General features: G+C 41.4%; 1 protein-coding gene across 1 annotated transcript in view; it reads right to left on the reverse strand.

Moving 5' to 3' along the window:
• The window catches only part of LOC307029767 (leucine-rich repeat and calponin homology domain-containing protein 1-like), a gene marked incomplete at its 5' end in the record, with an annotated part of 40,176 nt that overhangs the window by 4,231 nt on the left and 20,207 nt on the right, over positions 1–15,738 (reverse strand). The window contains 6 exons of the mRNA XM_079665850.1: positions 3,391–3,468; positions 4,427–4,564; positions 4,905–5,014; positions 11,591–11,704; positions 13,043–13,115; positions 13,866–13,979. Of these exons, the coding sequence (XP_079521976.1) occupies positions 3,391–3,468; positions 4,427–4,564; positions 4,905–5,014; positions 11,591–11,704; positions 13,043–13,115; positions 13,866–13,979 (627 nt within the window). The remainder of the gene's footprint in view (positions 1–3,390; positions 3,469–4,426; positions 4,565–4,904; positions 5,015–11,590; positions 11,705–13,042; positions 13,116–13,865; positions 13,980–15,738) is intronic.

Consider the following 15,738-nt stretch of genomic DNA (forward strand, 5'->3'; position numbering starts at 1 on the left):
TAACAAGCAGTTGATAAAAGAGGAAGACGAGGATTGAGGAGGAGATTAGAGATGAAGGAAAAAGGAAACAACAGAGAAGAGAGAGAATAAGAAACAGAAATATAAAAAGTGAAAAACGAAGACGTGCCATCGACATAGAGGAGGAACGATCCAGCAGGAGAAAGAAAGAAAAGGTCGGAGGTTAACCAACGAAAACAGAGGTCAAAGGTCACAGAGGAGGAAGTGAGGAAGAGGAGGATGATTACTGAGAGGAGGAAGATAAATCACATCTCTCTCTCTCAGTAAACACACGGGGGTGATGGAGAGCCAGCACGTTAGCACAGAAGCTAATCATTAGCACGTTAGCCGCGGAGAAGCTGTTAGCACGTTAGCTCGCATGAAGCAAAGCATCCACACAGCGGTCAGCAAGCAGCAGCAAGATGTATGAATAAATACACGAGGTCAACGGATCACAGCGGGATAAATACACGTGTAATCTCAAAGAGAAGACCAAGAGGAAACTTTGTTTTGTTCGATCTCAAGACAAAAAACACGGCGTTGAAACACAAAAATACAAACAAATAAATTACAACTATCACATTTAAAAGTACCAAATGATCCTGACTGATGAGATTTTAAATGAGGTGGTGTCAGACTTCCCTTTTTACTTTTCCTTCGTTTCATTTGTGGATGAAAAATTATGTTTTTTCTCTCTTGACTCCTAATGCCTAAGGTTGATATTGTAAACGTCTGTAAAGTAAATATGAAGCCATACACTTTGTGTTTAATGCAGCCTGTGCTAGAGTATGAGAATCCCCTTAAAAGGCACCAATTGAAGCCGTACTAAAACAGTGTAAATGTTTAATGTTGGGAAATGTACCAGGTTATTTCTTCTTCTGTTGCCTGTTCTTTAATCTAGAAATAGTCAAGCCCATAACTCTCTCTAAAAACATCGATTTGTCTTTTTTCTGTATCCGTTTTTGGTTCAGATTAATGCGAAAAGTATATATTTTGTTTACATGCACCAAATATTCAGCTGGTTCCAGATAAGCAATACACACACACACACGTTTGTACGCACACAAACACACACAAGTACACACACATGTTTATACACACACACGTTTATACACACACACACACACACACACACACACTCTGCTTCATTCTCCTGCCTGCTGTCATGATGGAGGAAGCGGAAGCCACAGGCAGCGATGATGAAGATGATGAAGATGACTCAGCGTTAAAAACCCGTTTAAAGCGAAATGAACAAAAAAAAGGAGTAACAACAAACCAGAGCTGGGAGACGCTGAGGGCTTCACTAGTTTATATTTAAATACATAAACACCATTTTGGAAGTAGAAGAAGATTATTAAACTGTTTTAGTCAACATTTTTGATAACATCTCGATGCTAGTCTCCAATATTCAGTGTCCTGCAAATATTACTTTTTTAAAGATTTCTCTTTACATTCTGAATTTTTTCTCGAAAGATCTAATTTTTTTCATTTTTCTTAAAATGTACTTTTTTTTCCTTTTTTTTTTTTTTTAAAGATTTCTGATTTTCCTTTAGGTTCAAAATATTTTCTCAAAATAGAAAATAAATCTTAAAAAAACTGAATTTGAAAAAAACCCTGAAAAATCTGAAATCTTAAAAAAAAGTAAGATTTTTTTATTTAGATTCAGATTTTTTTCTTAAAAAATATATTTTTTTTTCTTCAAATTGATTCTTTCTTTAGATTTCCGATTTTTCTTTAGATTCTGAATTTTGTCTCAAACAATCTAATTTTTAAAACCAATTCAAATTAACTTTTTTTAAGATTTCCGATTTTTCTTTAGATTCTGAATTTTGTTTTAAAAAAAATCTAATATTTAACATATTTTTCTCTTCCTGCTAAACTGCCTGCAGATGAAATGACGTAAAGGTTGAAACACGTGCAGTTAAAATCCTTAAATCTTCAGCCTCCTCCCGGACCTGGTTCAGATTGTATTGTCGTCGTCAGCGTCCTGCAAATACTTTCTCCTCACTTACGGCCCGTCTACACTACAGGCATCAAAAAATCTTGAAGCTGGGCGTGTCTGAAGTTTGGCGATTTTTTGCAAGCAACGCGACCAACAACCAATCACATGAATCTCCCGCCCCCGACATACAAAGCAATAGCAATGTTAAAACGAAGTTAACTGGATATAAACTCTCCAAACAGGCGAAAACCTACCAGTTTCACCCCCTGTCTCTGCCACCTCCCTCCATGCCTGGTTCCTCCGGTTTGTATCCCGGTAAATAGTTCTGGTCGTAAAGAACCGGGTGATTTGCTACCGTAATATCTTGTTTGGAATATGAGGAAATGAACTGCGGTCTGGCTCTCCCAGCTTGCACGCGGTTTGATTGGCTGCGCTTGCACTGGCGGGATTTGCATAAACGGGATTTGATTGGCTGATGCCGATAGATGCTCGTGATGCTTGCAGAGCCATTTTGGATGCCTGTAATGTAGACGGGCCGTTACCGTCAGAGATCAGAACATAAACTCTCCACTTCCTGTCCCTGAAGAGTCTGGTTTTTGCAGGACACTTCTTCACACATCTTCTAAATCTTATTCAACAATCAGCCAACTGAAGCCACACATGATGATGAAGTTATGGGGGAAGTTCCTCTCATGAACTGGGGGGTTTCTTAGGTCAGAGGTTGCTGGTTCAAATCCCTGCATGTAGTTTATAACCTGGTGGTTCAGCAGGAGAACTTTCCATATGTCAACAAAACTGGACAATTAGCAACTCATTGGGTTTAGTTGCTTTGAGTGTTCTATTAAAAATCTTTTCTGTGTTCCTTTGACCAAATTAAGACAATAGTGACTACATTTCCCATGATGCTTTGGGAAGTGTTGCTCTGGATTCAGTGAGTTATACTGCACCTATTTTCGTTTAATAATTACGTTCCCATACAAGTAAAATGTCATTGTCGATTAACGTTTGTTTTTCACGTCTCACACATTTATTGCGTAAGGAAAAGGTGGAGAGGTCGGACAAAAGCCGACGTTGACTCAATTTAATTAAATCCATCAACAAATCTATTTAAAACCAAAGTGCATGCTTTTTCTAAACCCTATCAGGTTCTTTAAAATGTGTTTGGTTTCAATTTACATTAAAACAAGCTCAAAAGTAATCCTGGCTCATGTGATGAATCTCGAGCAACTTCTGCACGATCTATTTTTACGTGAGAAATAGTGATATCATCAGAAAGTGAAACTAAATGTGTTTCCTATCTGAGAGGATGAATCCTAACACGGATATATACAACTGGAGCACCAGCCGGCATCTGTGTCGACTTGAAGACGCCCCCCAGTTCAGAGAGTAGGGAGGGGAGGGGGTTATTCTATATATAAGTGAGGGAGGGGGTTATTTGAGAGATTTCTTACCTGTGGGACCCCGATTTTCCTGCAAGCGTCCAGAAAGTTCTCCACGTTTCTCCGACACTTAGCCATGCTGAGTTTGGGCTGCAACGACCAGGAAACACTTTTCAAATCAACATGTTTAAATCTAAAATATTAAGAATACCTTTTTGAAGAGCAAATCTTGTTTTTATAAAGAAAATAAATGTGTTTGAAAATAATGATAACACTCATCACACATTGTGTTCAAATGTTGCGGACCGCTGAGTGCTGTGACTGTTTACATTTTGAAGATGGTCTTTTTGGGCTCTCCATCTTCTAACGTTACTCTCAGTAACTCCATATTTCTTTGCTGCTCGACGACTCTGCTTCGTTGATCGCCATTGTCTTAAAATTGGTATCGTAGCATCGCCTCTCTTGTTTATTAACTTGCCTACTTTGGAGCATCTTCAGTCCCGTCCCACTGGCCTTATATTCCGGTGAAATCCTCAGACACTCGCCCCGCCCCCTTACTGTGTATCGCTCACTGATTGGACGATGCAGCGCATGCACTGATCTGGCTGCTGTCAGACGATCAGCTGCCGCACAAACGGACGTCGCTTCACGTGACGCTGCGGAGGAAACAACGTCTCATTGCTCTTGAAACTCATTTGTTTTTGCGGACCTCTTTGATTACAGATTTGAAAACATCGTTGCTTGCTTTAAAAGTAGCACAATTCATTATGTTAAACCTTCAAAAGTATCTAGATATCCCTGCCCTAATGCCAAAGGAACTGCACACTGAATATGTTTTGCCGTTTGATGTCTATGTCTGGACCGCTGTGTCAAAAAGGCTTTCTGCCCCGTTACTTCTCCGCTGCTTTCTTGTTCCAGTATGCAGTTTGCTTTTCAGCCCAACGGTATACTGTTTGTCTCAGGCGCGGAGGGATACTGACTTGTTGTGAAAAGTAACTTACAATTCTACCCGTGGTATACGCTCAGTATATCACGGCTAAGAACCAATCAGATTGCTTCATTTTACTTGTCCGTTTTATAAATGATATATAAAGTATTGATCTCTCACCACAGCAGGGGAGGGCACGTGGATGCTGCCCACAGAGCGCGGGCGGATCTGATTGGCCAGATGACAGAGCACCACTCCGTCCATCAGAGAGGAGCCCAGATCTTCAGGGAGATCCACCTTCAGCCGGCTCTCTATGCTCTAAAGAGGAAATACAGACATTAGGTTTTATATCACACTTTTATCTCAAGAATCTGATTTTGACATTTTTCTCGGAAATTTAGTTTTTTTTAAAGATTTTTCTCAAAAATTCAATTTTTTTCTCAAAAATGTAATATTTGTAATTTTTCTTTAGATTGATTTTTTAAAGATTTCAGACGTTTCTTTAGAATCAGATTTTTTTGTCAAAAATCTGATTTGCTTTTTTCATTTTTCCTCAAAATGTACCCGTTTCTTTTTCCTTCAGAATTTGACTTGTTCAGATCTCACTTTGTTCTCCGTGTAATCCATCACTAACCACTGAATGATTCAAGTTTCTCACGTCTCTCAGATGCTCTGTGAGCTCCAGCTCTTCTCTCAGCTGATCCATCTTCCTCCTCATCGTGAACTGAGGGTCGACAGATTCAAGACTCTTGTGGCTCCGCAGGAACACTGAGGAAGAGGAGGAGGAAGAGGAGGAGGAGTGGAGGACGAGGAAGAGGAGAAATGGCAGCATTAGGACACAGTAACACCCGCTTCTATAAAACGTATAAAACGTGTCAGGCTTCTGAGGAGAAAAACTCATTCTCTGACTTTTTGGGGGAAAAAATGTTTTCCAAGCCACTTTTAATTTAATGAGAATCTAGTAGATGCTGGTACAGGCATTTCTTTCTATACAAAACAACCAGATACAATACATATAATACAATTTAATCATACAGGAAATACTATATAGTATATATATATATATACTATATACGTGATAATGTTGACGTTGTATTAAATCTATCCATCTATTATTAAATGTGAAATGACATGCCTGTGAGTCCACACCAAGGGACACAGAAATAGCCTTTCTGCATGAAAGATGGGAAAGCTCACGCAAGCGAAAGATTCACGTGCACTCTCTCTTCAGCTCCGTGCACGCTCAGCGCTCATGTGGAGGACTCATTGAGCTGGAAGAGCTGGAGACGTTCTGACTGCACATCCAAACCAGTTAAACCAGTTTTTATATCCGTTAAAATACTCGTAAAAACCTGCTGCTTTCAACTTTTCCGATAATTTGTTTTGGCAAAATCTAGTTTTTGAATCACATTTAATACAAATTATTCAAATGTTTTTTGATTTATATTTTGCTTATTGTTTTTAAAATATCTTTCAATGGATTGTTGTCAGCTGACTGGAGCTGGAACCGACTCACTGTACATTTAAACCTTGTTATTATATCTGTCAAAAATACACTCAAAATCATCAGATAAACTCGCTGCTTTCAACTTTTCGTGAAAACACACACACACACACACACACACACACACACACACACACACACACACACACACACACACACACACACACACACACACACACACACACACACACACACACACACACACACACACACACACACACACACACACACACACACACACACACACACACACACACACACACACACCTTCAATGGTTAAGTGCATTTCCTCGAAATGGCCACAAGGGGGAGCTATTTGGCAACACAAAAAACTCATTCTGATTTTTGGATTCTTTTTGCAGAATTTAGACTTTTTTTTAAATCACATTTAATAAAAAATATTTAAATACTTTTTGATTTATATCTTTCTTATTGTTTGTTAAATATTTGTCAGTCTTCATGGGATCGTGCTCAGCTGATTGGTTCGTTTTTCTGTCATTTATTATTTGTTTGTTTTTGTTCTCCAGACTGCCAGTAGGTCATGTGACTGGTCTGGATGAGTGTGTGAACCTCCTCTGAATATTAAGGAGTGTTTGATATCCCCTCTGTGGGAGGCAAAAAGAGGGGGAGACAAGGGAGGGGAAACCATTCTATCTTTAAGATTCATCTTTATAGGTCAGGACATTTTAAAACGCCTCCTCGGATTCCTGTTTCTGAGCCTCCTCCTCCTCCGGGCTATTTAAAGGGTTTGAAGGATATTTTTAACTGCATGATGTTTTTTTACGTCTTTCTCATGAATTATTCTTAGATCGCTGAAGTAGAAAGCTGCTCCTTTCACCAGATCAGTCAGTCAGGAGTAAAACACAAGACATGTTGACGAAGAGAGGAGGAAAATATCAATATCCTGCTTTCACTAAATACACTCTTACTTTGGGGTCAATAAAGGAGGTGCCAAATAGCAATCTCTTATTTAAATATTGTATTCTTTTTGCAATTAGTCTTTAAAGAGGCCCTCTCCTGTAGTGTTATATACGTTTCTGTGCATGTAAATGGTCTGAAGAGGCTAAAATCCTAAAGTCTCTCGCGCTCCAACACGTTGTAGGTGATAGAGACTTACTTCTTCCTTCTGTCTGTCTGTACCTGTGGACTCTCATGTTCCGATTAACCCAGCTTCCCCAAATCTATTTTCGTGTCCATATATACGCCGGGATCCTGAGTCGAGGCTGATCCTGTTGCTCTGGTCCTGTGTCCTGGATCCTCTATCCTGTGTCCTGGATCCTCTATCCTGAGTCCTGATCTGAGTCCTGAGTCCTGAGTCCTGATCTGAGTCCTGGACTTTGAGTCGTGGCTGAACCTGTCTCTGCGGTCCTGCCTGACTCTCACCAGACTACTTCCCTGATGGCTCCCACAGGATTGTTGACATCCTCGTGGATTCATCTTCTTATTACAGACACATGCATTTCCAAACATTTGGTCTACCTATGTTCTAAATGTATTATCTCTTTGATTTACACACGGCATCTATTGCACGTCTGTCCGTCCTGGGAGAGGGATCCCTCCTCTGTTGCTCTCCCTGAGGTTTCTCCCATGCTCCCCTTTAAACTGTGGGGTTTCTCTGGAAGTGTTTCCTTGTACCATGTGAGGGTCTAAGGACAGAGGGTCTAAGGACAGAGGGTCTAAGGACAGAGGGTGTCGTATTGTCATACTGATAATCTGTACACACTGTGAAGTCCACTGAGGCAAATGTAACATTTGTGAATAAACATTGATTGATTGGCCTAAGGGGCGGGACATCTCTTAGCCAGCTAACCAATCAGAGCAGCTCAGGTTTCAGACAGAGGGTGAAAAGAGGTACTGCAGCTCCTCTGTGTTGTTATTTTTATTACGTTTATAAGTAAATGTGCAACTCAAACACTTAACTCTCCCTGCGTCAAAATTAATAATTAATTAGCCCCGGGGATTACGGCCAGCGGCAAAATCATAAACAAAGATACAGGAAAGGAGGCTTAGAGGGAACCAATATAAACACAGATGGAGGTACTATTACACACACACACACACACACACACACACACACACACACACACACACACACACACACACACACACACACACACACACACACACACACACACACACACACACACACACACACACACACACACACACACACACACACACACACACACACACACACACACACACACACACACACACACACACACACACACACACACACACACAAATATTGCCACAGACATATTGCCACACACAAACAAACACACTCACAGGCTGCTGGTTGGATGTTAATGAGGTCACTTCCTACTGATGTCACCTCCCTGAGGCCTGAAGCCATTACACATTAGTCATAATGTTAGCTCTCTCACAATCACACACAGCTACTCAAAAAAACACACACACAGTTCAAAGGGAAGACTGATCAAGATACAACTTTATTACCCTCATATCTCATCTTAGACCGTTGGTTTTATTCTGCACTGTGTACACACTACAGCACTGTTAAACCCTCTCAATTGCTTTTAGCTGTGTTTAAGTTCCATATGTTGAATTTGAATAATTCTATTCACTCATTTAAATTAGCAACTGTACCGTAAACGCATCATATGGGCCATGAATAATAAAGGGCCTCAATAACAAGTCATTAGCATACACTCAACTCCATGCTAACACATTAGCATACATCATACAGAGATCTGAGGCGACATGAAAATCATTCCCAGATTTCCCACGCTGTGGTTTGAAAGTGAACGAGTCTCTGATGGTCTGTTAAACATTTGACAACATTCAGAAGTTCACTCTGTGAGAGTGTGAGAGTGTGTGTGAACACTTAACAGCTCGCAGTCAGTGCTAACTTCCTGCTACATATCACTGCCTTTTATGGAGCAAATGACTGAAACACACACACACACACACACACACACACATACACACACACACACTAACATACACACACACACACACACACACACACACACACACACACTAACTAACATACACACAGCTGTGATCCATCTAAAATCTTGGACAACGCTCCTCTGTAAGTAGAATACTCCTTTAGGGACCATTATCTAACACTTAAAATATAGCAGCTAAAAATACACACACACACACACACACACACACACACACACACACACACACACACACACACACACACACTAACTAACATACACACAGCTGTGATCCATCTAAAATCTTGGACAACGCTCCTCTGTAAGTAGAATACTCCTTTAGGGACCATTATCTAACACTTAAAATATAGCAGCTAAAAATACACACACACACACACACACACACACACACACACACACACACACACACACACACACACACACACACACACACACACACACACACACACACACACACACACACACACACACACACACACACACACACACACACACACACACACACACACACACACACACACACACACACACACACACACACACACACACACACACACACTTGGAGCGACATCAAACCATCCTAATATGGCCTCTTGTTGTCAGATGGTTTGTAGAAACACAGAAAACTGCTTTTCTACATCTTAAAAACACAACAGAAGACACAACACACACACCAGGATAAAACACACATCATAATCAGATTAGGTTTATCACCAGGTAGGTTGACACGTACGAGGGATTTGACTAGGTGTCGTGGTGCATGGATACAACATTATAATTAAATCCCAAACAGTCTAGAAGTTACTCCAGACAGCTCCTCTTCACACACCCTGTATTTACTTCTTCACACACACCCTGTGCTCACACACTTTGGTGAGCTTCAAAGTCACCAAATCTAGAGTGTGTGTTAATTACTATGGCAGTGTGGTCACACACACACACCGCTGAATCTAACTTCTACCATGTGCATTTACAACCAACACACAGAAACGTGAACAGCTGGAGATCAAAGCAGCGTGTGGTGAACTTCCTCTTTCATCACTGTCTGCTGCTGCTGCTACCACACACACACACACACACACACACACACACACACACACACACACACACACACACACACACACACACACACACACACACACACACACACACACACACACACACACACACACACACACACACACACACACACACACACACACACACACACACACACACACACACACACACACACACACACACACACACACACACACACACTTCTTTTGTGCTCTTCTTAACTCAAGCCCTTACATGTTTGATATTGTGTGTTGTATCTTCTTTTATCTGTAAGAACCAAGCAAAGCAAGCTAAGCTAAGCGCTCACTTGCTTTACAACCATGACGGTGCTCCTAATCTTTTCTTATTAATCTCTATCATATTCCATTTACTTGTATATAGACTCCTCTTGCACTATTTAAATGTTGTATGTCCTATATATATTCATGTTCAAGGTCTATGCAGGAATCCTGAAGTTACATGTAAAACCTTTTAAGACCTTTTTTAAGACCCTTTCCAAACATTTTAAGACCTCGTCGCCACTTCGACTTTTAACCGGTTACCTTGGCGACACACTTTACCTCACATTGACTATATACAGTATTGATGGTCCTTCCTCCTTATCTTCCAACCATTTGGACGCAGACTTGCATTTCCCCATAACGATGTTGCTTAGCAACCGGCGTAAACGGACCTTCGGCGCTATCAAGCAGTGAGCGTGCGATGTCCTGTTCAGATGACGTCAAACCCAACGGGATGCCATCAATAAAATACACAGAATCACACTACACACCTACGCAATGATTACATTCAGGCAGACTGTAGAACACAACCTCTCTGGACAATTTATATACTTATTGAAAACAAGCTACAAAATGGAAAATGATGTTTAATACTTTTTAATCGCCTTAATTTTTGCTAAATTGATTTATCAACTTTTAATACTTTCTAAGACCCCGTGGACACCCTGGTGTTGCTCTGTTGGAGGAGCCTAGGACTTCAGATTTTCTTTGACATATCTACACTGAAGCTGCTGAATAAATATACTTAAAAAGCTCACACAATTATACACAACACTTAAACGGTGATATTAGGTAAACCGTTCAATCTGTCAGAAAAGCCTTTGAGGTCGATTAAGATGAGAGTTTGCCGAGTGTTTAAACATTGAATCTAAACTCTGAGGGTGTTTCTCAATGTCGAGGAAGGATGCTCCAGAGCCACTATTTCAAGGATGCTAAGTCATCGAATCCCGCAGAAGGACTGTTCCAATGTCCAGGATCCTTGGAATTCTACCGAGGACTGAGTCCTTCGTTGAGGGACATTTCGTGGATGCACCGGTGTATCCTCCGCGGTCTTAAAATCCCCACAATGCTTTGCACACGGACCAATTTCCCAAATCTGTGGTGGAAAATGTAAGGCGGGGCCTCTCATATGACGCACACCTGCACACTTGCTAGCCTGTTCCACTCTTCGTTCTCCGAATGCCAGGAAGGATTCTTGACTAGCCTCTGAAGGACCTGACTCGGAAGACATGTCCTACCAAGGAAGCGTCCTCGACATTGAGAAACACCCTGACACTCATTGGTTTGCGGACTACAGTCCTGAAGCCTCGAGTTGGTGTTTCAGCCGTTTCCATTTTTGTTATTTAGCAGCCTGAGGGGACACAAGCGGGTTCAACTAAACACTGAACATCATATTTAATATTAGAAGATTTAACTATGTTATTTAATAATTGTACTAATTGTACCCACCTCTGCTTTTCTATACTCTGATGTAAATGTGTCCCCCCTTTGTGGGACCCCTAAAGGTGATTTTAGATTCTGCAAAACGTTGATGGTCTGCAGAGTTTTTAGATTTTAAAGAACCTACCGCGCTGAGCGCCTCCATCGTGACCCGCTGAATCTCTACGGAGGGGGGAGGCCTGCGAGAGGAAGGGGGGGGCGAGACAGGAAGTAGGAGGCGAGCAGGGCAGCGAGGGCGGGGCTAAAACAGGAAGTGAGTGTGTCATCAGGTGCAGGAAGTGGGGCGTGAAGTGTGTGTGTGTGAGGGGACCAATGGTGGTTTAAATACAGCAAGGCCATAATCATTCCACGAGGAAACACAGACACCGAAAACACCAGAGATTTTTTTAAAGGAATTAAAGACGAGGTTGATACACGTGCAGGAAGATCACGGGATTTTCAAAATACAATCACAACATGCAGCAGATCAGACAGAGGAGGGATGATTGAGAAGGTATATAAAAGAGAGTGTGGAAAAAAGGGGGGATGAGAACACAAAACAGCACAAAAACAAAATAAAGATTAGTGGCAGATCACGTTACACATCACCTCCACATGCCGTTAGCATCCGGGTAGCGTCGTTAGCAGTTAGCAACATTTCGGTCATAGTTAGTCAAACAAAAAGGCTGCTAGCTAGTTCTAAAAAAATAAAATCATGAAAAGCATGGGACTGAAGCTCTACACACACAGCAGAGGAAACACTGAACACGAAGCTGCGTTGACTGCTAGCTTTATGTAGCGTTAGCATAGTCTCCATGCTAGCACTAGCTCTGCGTTAGCAATTCTACTTCAGTATTTGGGATTTTTAGCTTTTGCTCAGCAACATTTCCTAAGCATTATTTAACATTTTACTCCACTACATTAGGATTCAATATAGTTCAAGATAAAAGACTAGAAATATGGTTTATTCTGAGTTTGTTTGTGCATTATAGCCGCTGAAAACTTGGCTTAACTTTACCTTAAAACGAAGAAATGTGTGACTGAATAAACTAAATTTAACATTGACGTATTGTGTTGTTTTAATTATAATTTCATATTAGATTCTGCAGCCTGTATTAAGATTAAAACCAGAATGTAAAAGGCACTGCATGACTGTATATTTTCTACTTTTGTAATGCTATTTTATTTCTATTTGAGATGTTTACATCGTGGATTATTGTACAATGCCTTCTGTTTTTATGCTGCTGCGACGCAAACATGTCCCAAATTGGAATCTTATCGTAGGACAATCCCCCAAAAACAATATACGTATACTTTTCTTATAACAAACACAACCCAACATTTAAGGAGCTCCTCGTCAGCATTAACCCTGTTTCCACAGATGGTTTAGTCCAGGTGTCTGACCCCCCCTGTCTCAGCCCAGATGGTTTAGTCCAGGTGTCTGACCCCCCTCTCTCATCCCAGATGGTTTAGTCCAGGTGTCTGACCCCCCTCTCTCATCCCAGATGGTTTAGTCCAGGTGTCTGACCCCCCCCCCACCTCAGCCCAGAAGGTTTAGTCCAGATGTCTGACCCCCCCCTCTCAGCCCAGATGGACTCACCTGAGCGGGGCTTCAGTCCGAACACAGGGCTGGAGAAAGATGGAGGTCCGCAGCCCGGATATCTTTCGTGATGCTGCAGAAACAGAGGAGGAAACCAGTCTCAGTAACAAACAATCCTTTCACGATGCATGGTATGATGTGTTTAACAGATATCCTGCGCTTCACAGAGAGACGTTTGCAGAGACACACAGAATAACAAACGTACAGTTAACAGCGCTGGAAAGTACATTTACTGAAGTACTGTAGAGTTTGGAGATTCTTGTACTTCCAATTTGATGCTACTTTATATACGTCTGGACCTCAACAATTAAGAGGGAAATATGGTCCCTTTACAGGAAAAAAGCTGACTCAGTAAATGTACCAGCTTCAGTGAGGCTTGCAGAGGTCCTCAGGTACGGAACAATTACAAAACTACAAAGGAATCTTTAAACACAAATAAAAACTAAAGAGCTTTGGACGCACGAGTAGCCATGAATACACACTCCCTCAGCCTCTCCACATGGGCACCTTGCAGCTGGACAACGTGTTGCTGTTAATAACGATGCGGACAGCTTACTGACACACACACACACACACACACACACACACACACACACACACACACACACACACACACACACACACACACACACACACACACACACACACACACACACACACACACACACACACACACACACACACACACACACACACACACACACACACACACACACACACACACACACACACACACACACACACACACACACACACACACACACACACACACACACACACGCTAAGTTTACTGCAGCTAAATCCTAACTCCAGCTGTGTTTACCTTGACGGACATGTGCAACTCAAACTCCCGACATGCGAGCTGAGTGTGAGCTCTGGCCTTCTGCAAAATCATCTTCCTCTTTCTCTGGAACTCACACACACCCTCGTCCGAACGCTGACACACACGCAGTCACCTTAAAGACCTGCTCTCTAGGAATCTTATAGGCTTTAAATCTACTTATAGAGCTGCTTCATTTCAAAAGGATATATGCTTCAAATGACCTTTAATATAATTTACCTCAATTACCATATACTGTGTTACTGACGTACTTATAGGTTCATTCATTAGTTAATTACAAACGTGTAGGGTTTAAATGAACTTATAAAGCTGCTATATTTCAAATGTATGGGCTTTAAATATCTTATATATGCTTCAAATTACCTACACATGTTAAGGCTTTCAATTACCATATACATTTGCTTTCTAATGGGTTAATTAATGAGTTCATTATAGGCTTACATTTTTTTTAAATAGCTGCTTTGTTACTTAGGGTTTAAATAACCTTATATAGAGAATTTACGTACTTACTTATAGTCTTTAAATCAACTTATAAGCTGCTATATTTCAAATGTTTCAGCCTCCACCTGTTAAGGCTTTCAAGTACCATATACCGTAATTTTCGGACTATAAGCCGCGCCTTTTTCCCCATTTTTCGACGCTGCGGCTTATATAACGGTGCGGCTAATCTATGGATTTGTACAGCTAGCGGCCACTAGGGGACCTCCTAAATCTATGGGTTTGTACAGCTAACGGCCACTAGGGGACCTCCTAAATCTATGGATTGTTACAGCTAACGGCCACTAGGGGACCTCCTAAATCTATGGGTTTGTACAGCTAACGGCCACTAGGGGACCTCCTAAATCTATGGATTGTTACAGCTAACGGCCACTAGGGGACCTCCTAAATCTATGGGTTTGTACAGCTAACGGCCACTAGGGGACCTCCTAAATCTATGGGTTTTTACAGCTAACGGCCACTAGGGGACCTCCTAAATCTATGGGTTTGTACAGCTAACGGCCACTAGGGGACCTCCTAAATCTATGGATTGTTACAGCTAACGGCCACTAGGGGACCTCCTAAATCTATGGATTTTACAGGTTACAGTCCACCACCTTTAACTCTATGGGCTCTATGGCCGGTCCGCGCCCCCCACCTTTAAGCGGCGGGCTCCAGCAGGAAAAGCTGGAGGCCGGAAAAGAGTGAGACAGGTAGCGCGCAAAAGTAAAAGTGGAACCGAGAGTGGTACGAGAGACAGAACGAGAGCAAGACAGACAGACATTACGAGAGCGAGACAGTTTGTCCCCGTACCACTGGTTGAAAACCACTGCTGTAGATCACTGCCGGTACGTGCGCTGGGAGCGCACCGTTTAAGTTTGAAAGTTGAAAAGTGTGTGTGTCTGAAACGCTATGTGATACAGTACAGTTTACACAGCACATGTTCTGTAGCTACTATTGCACTAAATGCTAACACTTGAATACGTTATGCAAATATGCAACTTGTTTGTTGAAATGTTAATAAATGGGAGCTTCCTCAAACAGCCATCTCTTTCCCGACAATCCCCTCTGTGCACGAACCCTTACATATGGTAATGAAACATTAAAACACCTGCGGCTTATAGTCCAGTGCGGCTTCTATATGTACACATCATTCAATTTAGCTGCTGCGGCTTAGATTCAGGTGTGCCTTATAGTCCGGAAATGACGGTACTTTGTTACTTACGTACTTATAGGTTAATTCATTAGTTAATTACAAACGTATAGGCTTTGAGTTTTCTTGAATAGCTGCTTTGTTACTTTAATGTCCTTAAATTGTTATAAAAAAGGGCCTTAAATTACTTTATAGAGTTGATTTCTTACTTAAAATCTTATTAGC

This window comes from Notothenia rossii, assembly GCF_949606895.1.
Source record: "Notothenia rossii genome assembly, chromosome: 2".
In the NCBI taxonomy this organism is placed as follows: Eukaryota; Metazoa; Chordata; class Actinopteri; order Perciformes; family Nototheniidae; genus Notothenia; species Notothenia rossii.